Here is a 20,414-nt window from a genome sequence, read left to right as displayed (position 1 = left end):
TATTTTAATAATTACTTAAAAGTGACTGATGTACAACATGTAATATACTTCCCCAAGAGAGACTTGTCCCAAAAAGCAGCGTTGGTCTGAGAAATTTAGTAGCTAAATGGTTAATGTACAAAATGCATTAAAAACTGCCTGCCTTTGCCCTGTCACACATCATTACCACATCAGACTGTGCACTCAAAGGTAAGACAGCAGCCAGTGTAAAACACTGCGCCTACTTAGTCCTGTATGCAGCGAAACCAGCTTCAGTTTGGTTCCTGTGTACAGTAACAGTATGAGACTGAAACAGCAGTGATAGTCTTGAGATACTGTAAATGTTCACGTTTAAAAATACTGCAGAGTTGAGGTAAAATAATTTTCTCCCTGTTATTTTTAAAGCTTTGTTTGCTTTTACATTTGCTGTACATTTGTTGTCAGTGCATTTCCCTGCTTTTTAACTTGCATGGTAATTTACACACAGTCCCTACCCCACTGATGCAAGTCACTTCCTCTCTCTCTCTCTCCTATTTCTCCCTTGCTCTCTTTTTCTTTCTCCACCCAGCTGTAGATCAGGATACATGAATGCTGGGGAGGAGGATAGTGGCAGAAATAAGAGAGGGGGAGAGGGAGAGAGAAGGAGGAGGAGGAGGAGGTAAGAAAAAAGGCAAGACATAGTAGGACAGAGAGTGTTGGAGGGCAGCATACTGTAGCATACTGCTGTGTTGTGATTATGGAGTGAGCATGGAGCAGCAAAACCAAAACAAGAGGAGAAGGGGGATACAATGAGGACACAGTTTGGCTTCATGTCTGATCAATAAAAGGTAGATTAGTTGAGAATCATTAGGAAAGAGGGCTTATTCAGCACTGCTTGCAGACTCCTCTGAGTTTGCATTCTACTACAAAGGGATTTGAAATATGAAGGCAAAGTCAGTCCAAACCTTGAGGAATCTATGAGGACGTAAAACAGAAAGCGGAAAACTAGCTCCTGACATTTGGACTCAAGACAACAACAAGACATCTTGCAGCAGGATCAAGCAAACACTCAGGTATGCCTGCTCAACACAATCACAAAAACACATTAGGTGGCAATTGTGCTGAAGCCAGAGAAAGCTCTGTTCTTTAGTGCTGGTCATCTAAAAAAGTGTGTGGCACTGCAAGAGCATGTAAAGGGAGATTTATTTATTGTACTAACAGGACAGGACAGTGTTAGATGGCAACAAAAGACACAGGTCACTTGACTAAGCTTGAGGAACATTAGATGATATGACAACCAAAATAATGTTCCCTGCAGGTAAACATGACTAAATGTTCTTTTTGACATCCCTGGATAGAGGCTGTTTGGGAAGAGGAAGGAGTGAGGGGAGCCTTGTCACAATGTGTTTGCATGATTTTTTGTTATAAACCAAGGCTTGCAATCACAAACAAACACATCCACACTCTGTGTTGAACGTATATTACAATCAAATGCCTGAATGTATGCAAAAATCCACAAATTACCTCCCCGTCGTTGACTACCGAACTGTTGTTGCGTAAATCATTAAAATGACCTCTTGCACACACAAAAGAAAACTGGGCACACGCGAATTCATGGGTGGCACGGACACACACGCAGACAAAATGCCACCTCTGTGAAAGGGTGTTCCAGTTAAATGCACACAAAGCTTAATGAAGTCTATAGCACCAGTGTGTATATACATTATGGCCTCTTTCCAAGGTGAGCTGAATGTGGAGGACAACAGAGAGTGGAAGCTGCTCGCTATGACAAACATTTCAACGGGAGAGGAGAGAGAGTTCACCACAGGAGCTATGTTGTGAATTTTATTCCACAAATAAATTATTCTTTGGGCTGTCAGACATTGAGAGGGGATCTGTGCGGTTTGTTTGAAATGCTAATATAATATACAACACTTGTTTTCACAGCCACAGCCTCCCCTTATTATTAGCGTTAACACCTTGCCATTCCTATTTCCTATCCAGCCACACCATGTCAGGAAAGTTTAAAGTGAGAGGATAATTCTCCCTGTCTTATCTCGAATCCGCAATTGATTTTTTGACAACTCTAGTTATCCTTCATTTCTGCAGCGCTGAAGCAGTTCTATGTCTCAGTTCTCGCTCTGTGCATTGTTTCAACCCGTCCTGCTTACTCATGGTTTTCTCTCACAGCACCTCAAATGCCTCTCACTGTGAACTTGTTCCTCTCTTACTTTTAGACGGATGTAATGGTGTGGAAACGCTGCCGCTCTCTCGAGTTATCAGAGTTTTGAGTCAGCCAAACAAAGGATGGGGAGACGAGCGGCTGACCTGACAACTCCGGTTCCAGTTTTAGGTGTCCCTGCCCTGGTTGGAGTGCGTGGTTGGAGGACAACAGGAGGAGACAGAACCGGAGGAGCCCTGCTGCAGACATGGGGACCTCAGTGCAGCGTTGGTGTTCAGACGTCCCCTGGGATCAGCAGACCATCCACCCAGCCCAGCGTGCAGCTAACTGATACGCTCTCGACACCATCAGATAACATTGCTCAAACATCCAGCAGCTATATTACCAAGGAAACTGAGTACAAGGAGGTATTACTGCTAACAAAGAGTGACAAGGAGAAAAGGGCTATTTTAAAACAGAAAAGTGGGGAATCCAAGACCAAAAAGGAAGTGACTTTCAGAGCACTTGGAGGTGAGGCCTCTGAGGATGTGGCCTGCAGTCAGAGGAGCAGCTGTGGGACTTATTGCTATGCCAGGGCAATCAAGACCAACCCACACTTTGCAGGGAATGTAACCAATGTCAAGCCTAAATCGAAATCTGCTGCCCGCTACACGAATGGCAGCGTGGTTGATTCAGATGCCATTGGTGGAATAAGTGTTCACAGCGATGAAGTAGAGCCTGTTAAGAGTGCAAACTCTTGTGGAAGAGACCAAACCAGACTGCAAGGTCATTATGCAGAGCGGTGTGGGAAGACACTGCTGTTATCTGCTGCCCGACCTTTCGGTATGACACAAAAAATATGCAGCAATTGTGGTGGCAGACAGTCTGCAGCCACCGGAGTTGTGACATTGGGGGAGAAAAGCTCTACTCCTGACGCTCGCCTTGAAGAGAAACCATCAAAGTCAGTCCTCACCTCGCTCTCCACTACCACGCATGTCCAGATGCCCCATGTTGAGAAAAGCCTGAAGTCAAGCCTTCTTGAAAACTCTGAGAGCATCACAGACAGAGACAAAAGGACACCCAATAACCCACAACTGTTATATTTTAGGGAAGAGCTAAAGTATGGAAAAACACCACACCCAGCATGCCCAGTGCACTCTAGGGGGAATTTGGTCAATTTGTCACAGACACATGCTGCCGGTGATGCAACATCCCCTCAACACACAACCATCCTACATGCTAAAACCATCACTGTAACTAAAGCAACTATTGAAACAAGACATGAGGATGCCAATATAAAATCTTCAGCAAAACCATCACAGGACGGTAAGATCCCCCGACCAACAAGTCTAATGTTGACTCCACAGATGGCCACAGCTACCAAACCAAACAACCCTCATTCACACACTTATCCTAAGCACCTCAAATCATTACGACACAACTCTACGCAACATAACGTGCCTCAAAGTGTATGTGTATCTGTGCACCCTACACCTGAAAATACTCTGTCGCCACCTTCCTGTTCACACGCTGCAGGAAACACATTCACTGCCAACACATGCAGAACAACCACAACCTTTCATACTGCACTGATGTCCACTGAAAGCATACCCGCAAAAGTTGCCAATGCTCAACCTGCAGCAATAGTAAACATAGCAATAAATAGTCCGAGAATGACCCCTAAATGTCCCACCTCATCACTGGCAGCCAATGCATCAGACCAAAACCATAAACCAAAAATAACTGCACAACCTACACATGCAAGTCCACCATGTACCACATCGGATCCAGGTAATACACAACCAGTAAAGCCCTCATCAAACGTCGACAGCAAATCTCCAGGTAAAGCATCTTTTATTGACACTGTAATGAATACTGTCGTCTCGCAGAGCACTTTGAATCATAGCTCTAATTCAGACCGATTTACATATACCAGCACTAAACATAATTCAGTAGCCTCACAAATTCACCTAATTCAACGTAACTCCTCAAAATCTGAACCTACACTTCATGTTTCTACAGCGTCTCTAAACACAACACCAAATGCAGCAAAACCCCCAGACTCAAGAGCTAGGTTGCCTTCAAGTGCAGCTCCCAGCTCTGCATTTACATGCAGCAGCACTCTATACAGAAATAAAGCCCTCAAGTACTCCTCCATCAACCTGAAAAATCCACCACCCACAGCCTCCACTTCTTCATCTACATTGACAGGAAACCAAAGTAACGTCTGTGTTTCAGGTACAACTTCTCTTCAATCAGCAGACACAAAGCAACATCACAAAGATCTAAGTCATAAAGAAGCGCTTCACGTAAATCAACCTGAGCGCACACAAGGAACAGACAGCAGAGCTCAAACCGGTAATGAGTCTGGTGTGTGCGGTGTTGTTTCCAATCAGGAAAACAACTCCACAACAACTCCAGTTTTATTATCTGAGCCGTTAAATGTGTCAAAATATCTCAACAGAGGCAGCGATGCAAGCATCCACAATCCTGCATCAAACATTAGTCCCTATACTGAATCATATACTGATGAAAACAAATTCAATGGTAATCTAATCAATGAATTAGTTGTGCATGAGTCAAATGACCATGAAAATTCAAATCTGTCCCAGGTCACCAACCTTCAGAATTACATTTCCCTAATTAAATCAAGCAGCTCTTGTCTGCAGGGTTGCATAAACACGAAACAACAAAGGCTCGCACATTATCAAGGATACACAAAAACAGAACATGAGGGACACTTTGCTGCATGCCCACCAGTAAAAACAACCCTGGAGATGGATACAAATACAAAACAGTTTGCCTTGGGTGTATCAGTCAGGCATGCTAATATTAATCTTAAATGCAATGCAGATGAACAGACACTTCCAAGCTACTCTGCCACAGCACGAACAAACTGTGAGCCCACTATCTCATCACTGAAAAACACCAGTACACATGTCAACCCTGTCACCGAACCTTCAGTCCACCAAAACTCTGATTCAGATACTTCTTCATTACCGCAGGTACACACAGGTTCAGAGCTTTCTTTCACTGCACCAGCCCCTTTTAACAGTGAGCGAGAGCTCTGTATGCACACAGGCCCTGAATGTAATTCCATATTGCCATCATCAACAATGCACTTGGCATCCCTTCCCCGCCTCCGGTCCTGCGAGGCAGAGGCAATCGTCAGACCGGATTCAAAGTTTAGCCCTGCTCCCCCTCAGCCGTGCCCAGAGGACACCAGCCTGGCTCACTCCCACCCAGCTGCTGCATCTCTGTTGCTGCCTCCTTCCCCACAGTGCTGCAAATCAGCAGCCCTACAGCAGAGGCTCGAGACTGTGGAGGCCAGCCTGGCAGCCAACAAGGACAGGATCACCACTCTGCTTAACATTATCCATGACCTGGAGACGTGCCACACTCCCACCAGCGGGTAAGAGGATGCATGAGGTTCTGTGTGTCTGCATATGTATGTGGGTAAGGGAGGTGAAATGACTTCTCTAGTGTAATGCTTTACTTGTGATACATAAAGACTTGCGACAGCATTATTCTGTGATGCTTATTAAACATTAAGCATTTCACTTATAGTGTAACGAAAATACAAAACCTGCAGGGTCAGTTATGACTGAATTATTGATATACTCCACATTCAGTCTGATACAGGTATATTATAGCACTTTGCCAGAATATGGTCAAGGGAATTACTTTAAAAGCTGTCCTGCAGTGCTGATCTTTGACTTTCTAGTGAGTCATCACTTGCATTTACTGGAACCACTCAGTGGATTTGGAATTTATCAGCAAACTGCATTGATCTCCAATCTAAAAAAACGTCTGTATGTGTGTTTGTGTAATTATATGTATGATTATTCATATTCATTCATAGTTTAGTGGAAAAACAATTGGTCATTGATGGCAATACACTGTTTACAACAAAAAAAAAACACATACATATTTTAAATCAACAGATACAGCACAGATATCTCTTTTATTCAGTGGTGGATCTCCCTATACTGTAGGTGACATAGGGTGACACCCAGGGGGCAAAAATCAAACATAAGGTGTGTGTGGGGAGCATTAGTTTAAGAGAAGATGAAAAGGCAAAAGCCTTCCAGGGCTTTTTGCAAATTTGCCCATATCATATTCTGTTATTGTTTATATTTTGTTATTATTGTGTGTTAGCTAAGTTGTTTGTGTTAATTTCTTAAAAGCTCTTGTTCTTGTTTGTAATAAATACAATAAATACAATAAATATAACACATAACAATGAATATTAATATTAATAATCTTTTTGGAGTGGGGGAGGGCAGCAGGGAAGCTTGCTAAGGGCGACTAATGTGATATAAAAATTAAACATTATATATACATATTATGGCAGTGTCAGATATTTGCTCACCCTGTCCTGTCTGAAGAAAAGCATCTATAATGCAATTGGTTTATACAAAATAAACCTAATTTGGAAAAGATATGGTTCATGTTCTAGAATTATTTTGGATGCAGTAAATTATGAAGTGCCACATTGATGAGCATTGACTTTCTACTGACATTGAACTCATACCCACAAATGGAAATAAATATATAATTTATGAATAATTTATTACAAGCACCATGATGTGAGACGTTGCACAAATACATTTGGAGCATGCTGTTAAGGTGTCATGAAGCTGGCTCTGTGGCCACTGTAACGGTGCTATAAATCAGAGATTGTAGCGTGATGATGTGAAGCCTTTATATCGTTACAAGTTTGCAAACAGGTCCGTGAACGTGCGCCTGTGTGTGACAGAAACCTACTTGGGCATTTCAAGAGGGCACATCTCGGAGAGATTTATTTAGCCACATAAGTCTTCTGGGACAAATAACAGGAATTAAAACCGCCTTCTGGCAATGTGTCTCTGTCAATCATTCTCATTCACTGTAGTGTGCTAATAAGTTGTGACTGCCTCTGAGGTCATGTTTCAGAATAACCAACTCCTAATAACCCACTGATGTCTGACATAATGCATGTTATACGGCTCAACGCTGCCAACAGTAGTCTGAGTGAATATCAGACAGAGAGGGTGAGTGGAAAGAATATTAAATTGTAAATCTGAAAACGATGAGAGTTTTAGAAGTTGCTCAAATTTACTGTTTGCAATTCAATTTACTTTTTTGTTTTAACTTAGTCGGCGATGCTACAAAACTGGACAGGACCTCAAAAACTGCTCAACCTGCCAGAAGACTGCTTGTATTGTCTACAGGTGAGATAACAGTGAATTAATTTTACCTGTATGCAGTGTTTGAACTGGTGAGTGATCAGAGCAGCTCTAGAATTCAGCTCTTGCCCAAATATGCACCATATTAATGGATATATAGAATGATATCACTTTGTGTTGGTTTGGATTATAGGCAGGAGCAGGACGACTTCATTTAAATGAATTTAAGACATTGTCTGGGCTTCAGATATTGAGACATGGGAAATTTTCAGAAGGATATTAAGAAAGTAATTAAAAATGAAATCAATATTTTAGAACGACACTCCGTTTAATAGACTTATTATGAACTGCCATGAGTGCTTATATTTCTTTGGCCAAGGCCGTAGCCAAATGATGAAGCGAAAAAAATTGCAAAATTTGAAAACTCATTTCCCGTTATATTAAATCCTTCATCATAAGCAAGTACAGCCATACAGCATTCTGTACAAATATGCGGTAAATGGAAACTACTACTGAGACGATAACAATTCATAAAATTATTTTCATAACATCACATCATTTTCATCGTCATCATAATCAACAGTGATATGACAATACATTTGAAAGTAATGGAATAGAGACACAGTACAGTGTTTGACATTGATTGTACTTAACTACAGCAGCCAACCAACAGCTTCTGCTGGGGTACGGCAACACCACTTGGACAACCCACCAAGGAAGTGCAGTACACCATAATACCAGAACCAGTAGTAATAATAATGGCTATTTGTTAAGTTTGTTTATGTTTATTATTACATTTGCTCATGATTTTTCCAGACAGCGGTGCATGGTTGCCATTTATAGTGATTAAAAAAGAATATATATATATAGTTTTATCCACATATTTTACATTTCAGCCCATTCTCATTACGATCTGGTCAAATACCGCTGCTTTGTCAGTGATCTGGGCATTAGATTTATCAGGTGGCGGCAGTTGTTGATGCAGCAGCCACCAACCAAAGTCGTCAAATACCAGCACTATGTCAGTGGACTTCCGCATAAGATACCAACACACCAAGGCACCTTTCGTGGTGTTATTAAATGCACTGGATGGCGGCAGTTTTGTATAGAGTGGGCCGGAGGGGAAGCAGATGGGTCCAACAAAGCCCGGACTTTCACACGGGAGACTGCTGTTTGCTTCCTGTGTGAAACCAAAAGTCACAGAAGTCATTTTTATAACAACACAGTGTGCTACTATGAGTAGCATGCTACAGAAGTGACATACGTACATGACATGTGTCAAGTGATGTTATATGACGTTACATAACTGTCCTTATTTTAAGCTAAGCCATGATGTTTCCTTCTAGGGATGCATGATATTGGATTTTTTTGCCCATATCCGATATGCCGATATATAACAACTCATTTGGCCGATAACCGATACCACTATTGATATTAGAGCTTAGATTCTCGGCCTGACCCAGCCATAATTTCCCGCCACTATCCTTGGGCTCGGATTGGTCGGGCTCCTCATGATAGACCTAGACTGTGTCTCAAATTGCGTACTTCTGTACTTACACTTAATATTTTGAGTGCATAAGCGCGTTCACACTTAGAAGTATGGAAAAATGCAGTGCACTATGAGTACCTGGATGGTGCAAGAAGTTGAGTGTGGAACTATGGACACTTCTCACCATCAATGGTCGCCATCTTGGCTACATAGCGGAAGGGGAGGGACCACTTTTCAAACTGGAAATAACGGACGTGGACTGTGCGACCGTCAATGTCGCTGCATTGTACAAATGCATGTGTTTTTTGCACTAAGCACCATTATACTGTTGTTGGGTATAAGCCAGCAGTATGTTTATTGGGTTAAAGTAGCAGTCTGTAGTTATTTGGTACCGCGAACGATAACGCGAATGCTAATGCTAGTTTGCTAACTAGCTAATTTTCGGTCGTTATTTCCGGTGAGTGCACAACGGACGTGTTTGGTTTGAGACAACACTGCCCGACATTCGCTCACTACACTAATTAGTACATAGTGCACATAGTATAAGCTACTACATGGAAGTGTACTAAGGGAAGTATGTGATTTGAGACACACCACTAGGCTATGGAACCAACTACTTATCACACCTGGGAAGGGGGCCACGGGCCCCCCTGACGGCGCCACTGGCCGCGTGCATGTGAGTTGTTGACGGTTTGCTTCGTCGAGTATACCAAGTGCAGCACGATACTGGTATATGACAGCAAAAAAGAGGGGGACCTCGACACTTAAGAGGCACATGACGAAGGCTTGCCACAGAAAGAAAGACGAGAGTCAGCCTTCAATGTCCACGTTCGTTTCCTTACAAAAATGTCGGGTTTAAACCGTGCTCGGGCTCATAATTACAGTTAAAGGGACGGGCCGGGCTCGGACAGAACATGTACAGGCTCGTTTGGGGTCGGGCTGGGTTTTTTGGGCCCGATCTAAGCTCTAATTGATATACATCCCCTTTATCCCTACCTAATTTTAGTGATCATCATGTCTCTTCTGCAGCGGAATTAACATCATTTTATGCATGCATACTTACCATGATGGCCCACCAGCAGATGGAGACATGAAATACAATACTTTACAATGTATATAATATTCATTCATTGTGAAAAATAAGAAAAAGCATATTGGCTGATTCTGACAGTTAATTTTAAAGCAAATATCAGCAGATATTGATGATGTGCTATTCTCATGCATCCCTGTTTTTTTGAGTTTTTTTGTATTTTGAAAAGACACAATGCATGTAACAAGCATAAATTGACATGACTTTCCTCAACTTCAACAGCAGACACAGGAGGATACCTAGTGTGTCATATATAGATATGAAAGTCCACAGATAAAGCAGTGATATTTGACGAGCTGGGATGAGAACATGTACATTTTGAGCATATTTGAGTACTAGGGGAGATGTTTCCCCCTAAATATATATTGTCATTACTACCTTGACTTAGGCAAAAAATAAAAAGAGTATCTATATGCACCTGGATGAGAACAGTCACAATGCAGACCTCTTATTTACACCAATCCCTTTGACCACTCATTATGGATGCCACTATGTGCTGTGAATGGCTAGTGCTGGTTGTCACGTTTAGTGCACAGAGGTCATGGTTAGGGCTAGTATTAGCTAATATCATCAGATGTTCGCTAAAATTTAAGTATTAAAATTATGAGAAAAAACTCAAAAAACGCAAATGCACTACCAGAGAGTAAGCAGGTGCCATTTAAAGAGTGACAGGGTCCATGGTGGAAGTAAGATGTGGTGGGTGGGAGATGGGTTAAGCACTGGACTTCCACACAGGGAGTTGAGTCCTGTGTGGGTCTTTGCTGGCTTATTGTTTTAAGACTTAGCTGACTTATTATTTTCATTTTCAGGATGTATAATGCACACTGTGTAAATCAACTTTAGCAGAATAGCTGAATAGACCCATCCATGTTAACATAAATGTGTAAATATTTAGTGACTACTTCCACCCTGGGTGTGAATATCATTGTTGGCTATGACACCTGGTTGCAAATAGCATCTGCCAAAAGTAAAAAATGTAACATAACATGAATTTCAATAACTTTAGAATAACTTTACTTTAACACTAGTATATGCACAGCAGTGGGACCATGCATCACTTTACCCAAGGGCAATTTCAAAATACAGGTTTTATTTAAAGTTTCCTTTATGCTTAAGACACACAGTTCAACAAGATTGAGCCCATTTGCCATTTCAGTTGCCAAACAGTTCTCCACCAGCCTGCCCACTTCACTTCACTGAAAATTAATGACTTACTGTATGGGCAGCTTACCAAATGAAAGGCTCGGCGCTGCTCATTTGTTTCTCGCTCAGAATACATAGGGAGATTACATTTTCCTCTCTGAGCAAACCATCAATCTTTTGGAACAAGTGTCGGATTTAAGCACTGACTGTATGTGACTCAATCTATCCCCACAGCAGATTTATGGAGATTGAGATACACTCTCAGAAATTCAAATTAGCAAAGAGGAAGTCACACCCAAGCAGCCTGCATGATGGATTTAGAAAGATTTATAATGATCACTTTACTGAAGTCATGTTAGTATTGTTAATTTGCATACAAGGTAATTCCATGTCATGTAGAAATAAAATATTTTAGTAGGTTAGGTTAGTTGTAAGAGGTGGGTACATTTATTCAAAGTAGATTTTAAAGTGAGACATTTGGCATTTTCATATTTTCACACCCTGCAGCAATTTTAGGTAACATTTGGTTGAAGGTAGTGCTTCATACATTACTTCTTCATACACCTAATACACTAATTATCATGCAATAGCGGTTTGCTCTAATATTCCAACTTTGATGTTCGTTTGCACCCATTAGCGGAAATGTTGCATCAGTTGGAGGCAATACAAAAATAAAAAACAATTGTCCCAGAAATACTGTGTTTAAAGAGGCTAAGAGAGGCTAAGGAATATAAGTCTTCTCATCATTTTTTTGGGGAAGAAATGCCTCCTGCTCTCCAAAGCAAAACCTAAAACAGTCTTTATCTTGAAATATTTAAAACGTCCCTCTTGATCCACTTATTTTCAAAACTGATTTTGCATGACAAAAAGATGTTACGTAAGTTGATTTGCTGACTGGTGTGTGTCGGCAAGTGGTCCTTAAAGGCCAAGTGGAAGATAAGGAAATTTGAACAAGATGTCTGCACCTTCAGAAAAAAGGATACCCCGGCGGGGAATATCTTCCTGCCTGAACCAATCAAACACTTTGAAATCTGACAAGCATAGAGCTTCCCACAGAGTGAACTGTAGCTACAAAAGCGTGGTGCATAATAGAAAGATAAGCTCGTAATGCAGATCTGACACCATTCATTTGCATCCTTTGGCAAGAGCTGATACATTTTGTGTTGTTTCACATCTGTGTTTTGGGGTTTTGGTAATTCTGGGCTGCATGTCTGTCTGTCCAGTGTGGAGTATGACTTCAGGCAGCAGGAGAAACGCTTCTTGGAGGTTCTGAATCGCTCAGCAAGAGGAAACAACGCTTTCTCCGTGCACCTATCCCAGCCAATGAACTTCAGCCTGCTCAGAAATGTCATCATTAAGAACCTAACAAAGTCAAAGGTGAGGAGCAAAAAGCTGTGCAAGACCCTGTTCAAATGGTTGCCCAGGAAAATTCAGCAAGTGTAAACATCTCAACCTGTGTGCTGTTTAATAGCCATAAGCCTGTGTTACAAGTGACCAGCAGAAGCCTTTGCAGAGGACTCTTACTATTCCCTTCATACCCATAGAAGGAGATTACTCTGAATTAAACTCTTACCCAGTAGAGTTCCTCTCTCCTGCACATTGTCAAGCTTATAAACATGATTTTGTACTCAAGTTTGCCCCTGATCTCTGTGACCTTCAGCTACTATCGTCCCAAAGGAATTCTTTATTTCACTTTTGAAAGTTAATGTAATTTTGTTGTCAAAATGCCTGCATAAAATATATGGCACAATTTTCTTTATCTATTTTCCATATGGGATTCTGTTGCACTGTTATGATAAATGCACTATGAGTTCCAGTTGATACATTTCCCCATCAATCATCCCTCTTACCTGCTTCTCCTCAGACTAAATGTGCAATATATAAAACAAATTTTTGAATGGAATCATTTTGAAATGCAAAAATAAATCAGAATTTATTGATTGTTTATTCATCTGTAAATCTGTTCATTTATCCAGAGCTTTGTTTAATTCTGAATGCTAAACTTCCCTTTGTACATTTAACGAATGAAATAAAGGACATTTTCAGCCAAGAAGTACAGCTTCAGTGCATCTAAACCTTTTCACAAGTGCAAAACTAGCTACTAAATAGAGAAACATTCATTATGCCTTTGCCAATTGTGCTGACGGTCTCCAAATCCCCAAACAATCTGAACTCCATAAAAGGTTTCAGAGTAAAACAATGACATGACGAAAGGCTGCAATGAAGCGTGAGTCACACTCAAAATGTTCATGTGCTGCACACATGCACAAAACCATGAGCACGCAGGTGCATGGACATAAAGAGCAAACTACAGCAAGACTGTGGATGGTTTCACTAAAGCTTTCATAAATAATCAATGCAAGGGGAATATGAGATTTAGAGGACTTAGGAAAAAAGATTATGAAAAGGACTGTATAAACAGTGTATTTGAGCAGTAAGCCAAGCAAAGATTGTCATATTACCTTTTGAGTGCAATATACTTTGATGCTTTAATTAAAACACTCCTGAGATGAAATAATATCAGCTGGAAATGAAATTCTTGCAACAATGGTACTACAGGGAAATGCGGGTCCATAGCAGCCTTAAGAGCTTTGTAGCCTCATGTAGGTAGCACAGTTCTGCCACCAAGGTATATTTAACTACTGTTAGTGAGCGTTTTTTTTTGCTGTTATTTTTTTTGAAAATGATAACAACGTATGCATGCAAACTGAGCTGCAATGTTCAGATAATAGCCCAAAATCTTGATGTAACTGAGAGGAATACTTCCGTAAAATTACCATTTGCATATCAGTTACTCACCTTGAATTCATGAAGTAAATTTTGTTTCTCTCACATGCCTCCACGATGACTGAAAAACCCCCAAAAGGCAAACAGTTTTCATAAATTAACGTCATTGGGGTCCATGTTTAACAACAGCAATTATATATTTAAGACAGTTGTTTACAAACACTAACGCAACTCCTGAGGCCTTTACTACGAAGCAGGATTTGGAGTTAGCGAGGTAACTTCAGGGTTAACTCTGGGTTTTCAGTACCACAGAGCTGGTTCTCTTTTTACTGTGATAAATCACCATGTTAACTTATGCTGAACAGCTAACCTGCTCCGGAGCAGGTAAACTTCAGAGTATCAGATCACAGCCTGTCGACACCCTGACCTCTGACCAATCAGATCACTGAAGAAAAAAGTTTTCATGGTCTGTGTTTACTTCACTTTATGAGGAATGCTCTCCCTGTTTGGATTCACCATGGAGGCAAAAAAAAAAATCAATTCTTCATGAATTCAAGGTAATGTGGTGAGTTACTGATATACAAATGGTCATTTTGTGGCCAAAGTATTCCTTTAAAAGGAAACTCCAATGATTTTACACATCAGAGTCTGTTTACAGGTCTAGGAGAGTATTACTGTAGCCAACCATGTGGAAAAAAAGCTGTATAAAGCCTTCTGTGGCTCCAGAGGGAGCTGCATGCAGTCTGAAAATTTTAGTGTCTACTGGGGCTGAAGAAGTTTGAAAATGAAAAAAAATCTGGGGTGTGGAGTTAGAAAGATAAAACCAGACTTCTTATCTTTTCTTTCAGCTAAAGGCACCATTAGACGCTTCAAGCATAACACACTTGAATCTCAGGCCAAACTATCAGCAGTTGACAAGGAAGAATAATGTGTGTACAAAAAAGGAGACAAAATCTCTGGCACTGACAATGTTATAAGATTACAATGCTAAACTGGTACAGTAGCCTACTCTTTCACCATAATGGAAGATTTTATATTTTTGAATTTCCCATGCAGTTGGTCTCAAGGGCCTTTTTAAGGTGTTGAAGCAACATTACATATCATTAGCTGTCAGTCATCATCACAGCTACACTGTGTATTAATGGGTGTAGCTCAAATTTTTGCACAAGCTAAAATACACACACTTTATATAGATCCTATCAAATAAAATCAGTTTTAAACAGACATTTTCATGGAACCTAAAAGCAGAAAAGACACAGAGATGACAATATAAAGACTAATAAATGGGATGAACAAGCTTTGATGCTTGCCTACATGCAGAAAGCTCTAAATTCTTGACTCAAGAGCTCTGCTGACATTCTGCAGTCCTCTGCCAAAGGACTTGCCAATTTTGAAAAGTGGTGCTGCTAAATAATATTGCAGCAACAGCACTGCCCTGAGTCCTAGAGCCAAAGACAAATGGGTCAATAAAACTAAACATAAACAGGCCGGACAACATATTGCACTTGTGTTTCATATCAGAGAACATCTTTCACAGTGACTGAAAGTACTTGTCATCTATGTGAACGTTAAAGAGTTCAATTTTAAAATGGTTTGACAAGCAGCTCTATATAATATCAGTTCAATTCCTCCCCACAACCGTAAAAGTATCAGTGTAATTCACACAGTGGGCAGAGAGGAACAATTTACTATGTCTCAGTTATGTAATCACAGCAACAATATGATTGTATTGCTTCTTTTGAAGAATGGTGACTGGGTTTATTTGAGGGCAGATACTGGGAGAATATTACTAACATGTCTGTTGTGCCTCAGGAGATCATTCAGCACCAGCCAGTCATTAAACTGCTGTGGTGCACAATTAAGATGTGCACAATTCTCTAAAGAACTGCAGAAAGAAAGACCTTAAGTAGTTTTTAAAGTAGGATTTTTCTCTCTTATGTAATTGTTTATCCGTTTCTGATTACATACACGTTATATCAATTTGAACCTGCATATATCTTCATTTACTGTCTCACAGCCTACAGCACAGCCTCTAAATCTGTGGGTTGTTCGGGCATCTAGGTACAGTATGGTGTAGACATTTGGATAGGTTTATTTTTTTATTTTTTTAATGTTACTTTTATTACTTTTGTGGAAGAAAACTAGGTTTTGTACGGGAAAGAAGAGCAATATCTGGAGATCATCTTGTCCTGGACATGAGCAACACACGGTGAACCTGCTGTTAGTCACAATTATTTGTCCTCCCTTCTTACTTAAAGGTAGCCTTTTGCTAGCACATGTGAGTTGTATAGAGGACAGCTAGTGCTAGACTACATTTTATAAAACATATAGCTCCAGTTTTTTTTATTTTACATTTGTCTGTTTTTTGTTTGTTTGTTCTGTGATGAAATTATTTTAATGTTTTATACTCAAGAAAACTATAAAAGAAGGAAAGGATATGATGTCAGTGACAGCGTTCAAATTTTGCATTGGAGCCAAACTTTGGTGCCACTTCTGTTGACGTTAATGAGACTGGCACAGCAAATTACTCTATAACCATATAATCTATATTCATATCTTTGTTGTTTCAACTTTGAGTGAGAATTGCTTTCACAAAATTAAAAAGCAGGCTTCAATTTTTAATTTCAATTTGTGTGTTTGTTTCCCTTGTTAATGGTCTCCAAACAGTTCATTGTTCTGTCCGTCATTATGGGAGAAGAATGGGATTGCCATCTACTTGTTTCTGACCTGTCATTTTAACAAAACCTGCCAGAATCAATCGGTAATGTGTTGCACTATTAACCAGCTAAAATTTGATATACTGGTTGATGTATTCTTCCTCAGATAGCTTGTAAAGTTCATTTTCCCCACCAAAATCGAGAGACAGACACTGTGTAGGCTAGCTTAATTTTTCAGACAACTCACAAGTTCACTGACAAAATAACTGTCCTGTTATGAAAACTTTTTCCATACAAATATAACATGCAAATGTTATTAGCACAAACCTATGGCATTTTACATTGTAGCCTGGTGGCCGGCAATCTTTTCCTCTTCTCATATAAAACCAAGGACAACAGCGACATTTAACAAAGGTAACGGCACACAATTTGGCTCCATTACAACTCACAAGATTCACCGACAAACAACTGTCATACTATAGACATTTTCCAAATACAAAATGCTAACGTTATTAGCACAAGCCTATAGCATTTTACATTGTATAAATTAGCCTAGCGACGAGCAGAGATTATTTCTTCTCATATGAAACCTGGATAAATCTGGAAGTATAAATCCCTGAAGGATAAATCAAACACGAGACTTAAAATGCTATTTTAGTGGAGGCTTTACTGTCTTCACAATTTATTGTTTCTTATCTGTGAAATAAGAGTGGATAAAAGCTTCATTTCCACTGAGGGATATGGTGTCAGTATACAGAAACAGGAAGTCTGCGTCAGTTAGGTTTTTTGTACGTGCAAAGTTTGTTGTCACATGTCATACAAGGGTGAAAATAGCCCAGCTGAGAGGCCAAGGCTATTTATACTGGTGTGCAAATAGTCCCTCCGTATTTTGATATGATACGACATTTAAATACTGAGAAGTTAGCCAGCTCTTTTGATAATGCTTACTGTTTTTATCAGGAGGTGGCACTAATTGCCAAATGGTTTATGTCTCTATTAATCTGGACCTTTATTGTCTAAGTGACCAGTAAGTTATTGATAGTCTACTAGTTACTTTCTGATCTAGTTATAGGCCTATTTGCAGCGTGGTCCACAAAAACAGGTCGGACCTGCCCTGTTTGGTCATATATCATGATGTAGCTATCTTGTAGCAAACAGGGGCTTGAGTTGAGCTATATGCAGCTTCAGGGCAGAGCCATCGTCTGTTTGGAGACCAATAACATTAACATTAACTCAAAGTTCACTCAGATCTGAACATGTGATTCCAGGGGAAAGTCACCGGGAAAAGTCTGTTTTTTTGTGACCAGTCCACCACCCAACCAGCCTCCTTACAAGCACTTGGGACTGCTTCCTTGTTTACTGCCATCAGCGCATTGGTCACATGATCACAGACTTTTAAAACATGTGGGCTATTCACAAATTTGGGTTTTCATAGGAAAACATACAAAAAAATTCTGAGAACAGCCTGATACAGGTAATTTGCTGTAATTCAACATGACTTTTTTCCGATCCTTGATTATGATTGGCTGAGCTGTGTTCAAAGCCACTATATTGTGAAACACTTTATAAACACACAGCTGCTGCTGCATTATAGTATTACTGCGCTAATTAGCCGTTGTTTCAAAATGTCAGACTTTGTTGTGGATTTTGATTTACTGGGTGAGCTAACCGCAGTGATGTAGTGGAAGGTACACGCAGCTGAAAGGGTTATACCCACCTCTTTTTCTGGCTGTTTACAGTATACCTACACATCAGCCAAAAAGCCATTGGAAAGTATACCCCCTTACTTCTTGGTAATAACCCATCTACCTAATGGAATACCCACCTCATTAAGTAGGCACTGGCTAAGCATGAATAAGTGTTTAAGAGCTGGACAGGAGGGAGATAAAAGATAAAGGAGACACGCTGAAATCAATAAGAGAGAAACTGAAGAGCTGGAGTAGTCAAGAAAGAAATGAAGCCAGTACCCGAACAACAGCACTATTCATTGTGTCTGCGTGTGTTAATTGGCAATCGTTCTGCTAAATAAAGGTCACTGAAGCACTACATTGCTTGGTGTAAGAGTGATTATTTGTTATCAATATATTATAGTTTGATATATATATATATATATATATATATATCATACTTTGTTGCTGTGTGTTTATATTATGAAACATTGCCAGCTATATGTAGTATCCATTTTATAGAAACAACAAGCATTGAGAGGCTGTGGTTTAGTGTTTTTGGAACAGCTAGGGTTTAGGCACTTTGCTCCTCATCATGCCTAACAACGCCCCTTAGCTGTTCTAAAATCACTGTAAACCACAACCTCTCCAGGCTCATTGCTTAAAACAAATGTAGCATGTCCATACATTTAATTAATGTAACCAGTATGCAACGCACAGCTACATAATGTGCATGTATGCATGCTAAACGTATAATAATATTTTTCTGTAAAACAATATTTCCATTTGCTGCACAGTGACTAATTGAGCTGGTTGGCCCTTTATGGCTGTTTTATGACTTAACACATAAAATCTACCAGCTGAACAACTTTGGTCTCCATTGCGTGACAATGCTGATTTTAACTTTGAATCAAATGACTCCCTGTAAGTTGAAGAGATTACTAACACTGCCAGCACCACTGAAAAGTAACACCCCAGTCTGCAGCTCTGTGCAGCCCGCAGCCACTTTCAGCTCATTATTTTGGTTCACTGGTCCGTCTGGTTGAGGTCCAACGGCTCTCACCAGCCCCTGCATAAAAAGCCATGGGCAGCTGCCAGCTTCCAGGCTCAAACAAGCTGTACGCTACCTGTGAATAGAACAATGGAGGAGAGCTGGAGTGAACGACAGGCTGGTGAAGAATGCTGAACATATCACAAGCCAAAGTGACCCCTCTGCTTTTTTCTTGGAGTTAAACACAGGGAAGGGTGGATGAATAAATGAATACATAATATCAGGGAAACTCATTAGAAGCTGCTGCCATATGCAAGATGAAGGTCACATGACCTACTAATTTTTGGGTTTTTATTTTTGGTTATTTTATTGTATTTTAAGTTATTTTTTAGTTATTTCTGGATGCAACATTGAATTAAAGGGAATGCTGCATGTTTTTATGACAATAGCACCGTGTTTGGTCTGTGCCCTCATTATCAGAATTCTTCAGCAAGAGTTTCTGAACAGATCAGCTGGAGGTGCTGATCTGCACACATATGGAATTTGAGACATACCTTCTAGCTGAAAAGAATTGTAGTGATGTCACTGCCTTCAAAATGCGGCAACGTAGAGGTTATGTCTGCACAGTCATGAGAGTAGCCACGTTCTATTTTAGAAAGAGGCAGCCAACAGTTTTGTTTCCCTCTCTCAAAATCACTGATTTTAAATGTTTCACTAATGAAGCGTCCACAGCCATGCTAGCGGCTCCATGAGGCTGTGAGCTAAATGCTAATGTCACTGTGCTAGCAGCTAACATGCTCACTGTGACAATACTAACATAATAGTATTCTCTTGAACATCAACCAGGGCATGTACGTCACCATCAAGAATCTACATGGAGAGCTGCCTAGTGTGAGTGAGAAAAAAGCATCTAGGAGAATGAGACTGGCCAGTCACTGCCAGACACACTGGGAGCTCCCAGCCAGCAAACTGGTGCAGTTGGAGCCAACACATGGGTTTTGTCCACAAGGACGTCCCACGTCAACATACATGGATGTCCTTTAGAAAAATGCAGGAGCAGAAAGCACGAGCCAGGTGCATGGAGATGCTGATGGAGGGCTCATCTTAGAACGACCAAAATGATATTGGTCATGTTTACCATCTATGTTTAGCAGGCTAACATTTTGCTAATCAGCAACAAACACCGTGTGCAGCTGAGGCTGATGGAAATCTCCTTAGTTTTGCTGGTATTTAGTCATAAACCAAATAATCAGACAAATTTAAATGTTGGCACCAGGTGAAAAATTAAGGGATCATAAAAGTGATACATTCATCCTGAGGCAAACATGAATGTATGTGCTAAAATTTATGAAAATAGATCCAT

General features: G+C 40.3%; 1 protein-coding gene across 1 annotated transcript; it reads left to right on the top strand.

Moving 5' to 3' along the window:
* The first annotated feature begins 554 nt into the window (after positions 1–554).
* Positions 555–13,048, top strand: LOC117264317 (uncharacterized). The gene is made up of 4 exons (XM_033638200.2): positions 555–1,031; positions 2,196–5,531; positions 7,258–7,332; positions 12,233–13,048. Exons 2-4 carry the CDS (start codon positions 2,266–2,268, stop codon positions 12,450–12,452), a joined length of 3,561 nt encoding a protein of 1,186 aa, XP_033494091.2. The 5' UTR covers positions 555–1,031; positions 2,196–2,265; the 3' UTR covers positions 12,453–13,048.
* The last annotated feature ends 7,366 nt before the right edge of the window (positions 13,049–20,414 follow it).

Source organism: Epinephelus lanceolatus, chromosome 11 (genome assembly GCF_041903045.1).
Source record: "Epinephelus lanceolatus isolate andai-2023 chromosome 11, ASM4190304v1, whole genome shotgun sequence".
Classification (NCBI taxonomy): domain Eukaryota; kingdom Metazoa; phylum Chordata; class Actinopteri; order Perciformes; family Serranidae; genus Epinephelus; species Epinephelus lanceolatus.
Note: the sequence above shows the minus strand (reverse complement) of the source record. Positions and strands in the feature narration are given on the sequence as shown.

What these genes read in the sequence shown, in the direction of transcription:
- LOC117264317 (XM_033638200.2), top strand. Translation starts at nt 2,266, where the DNA reads ATGGGGAGACGAGCGGCTGACCTGACAACTCCGGTTCCAGTTTTAGGT. An exon ending in TGCCACACTCCCACCAGCGG is followed by an intron (nt 5,532 to 7,257) that starts GTAAGAGGATGC and finishes GTTTTAACTTAG; the next exon opens with TCGGCGATGCTACAAAACTG. An exon ending in ACTGCTTGTATTGTCTACAG is followed by an intron (nt 7,333 to 12,232) that starts GTGAGATAACAG and finishes CTGTCTGTCCAG; the next exon opens with TGTGGAGTATGACTTCAGGC.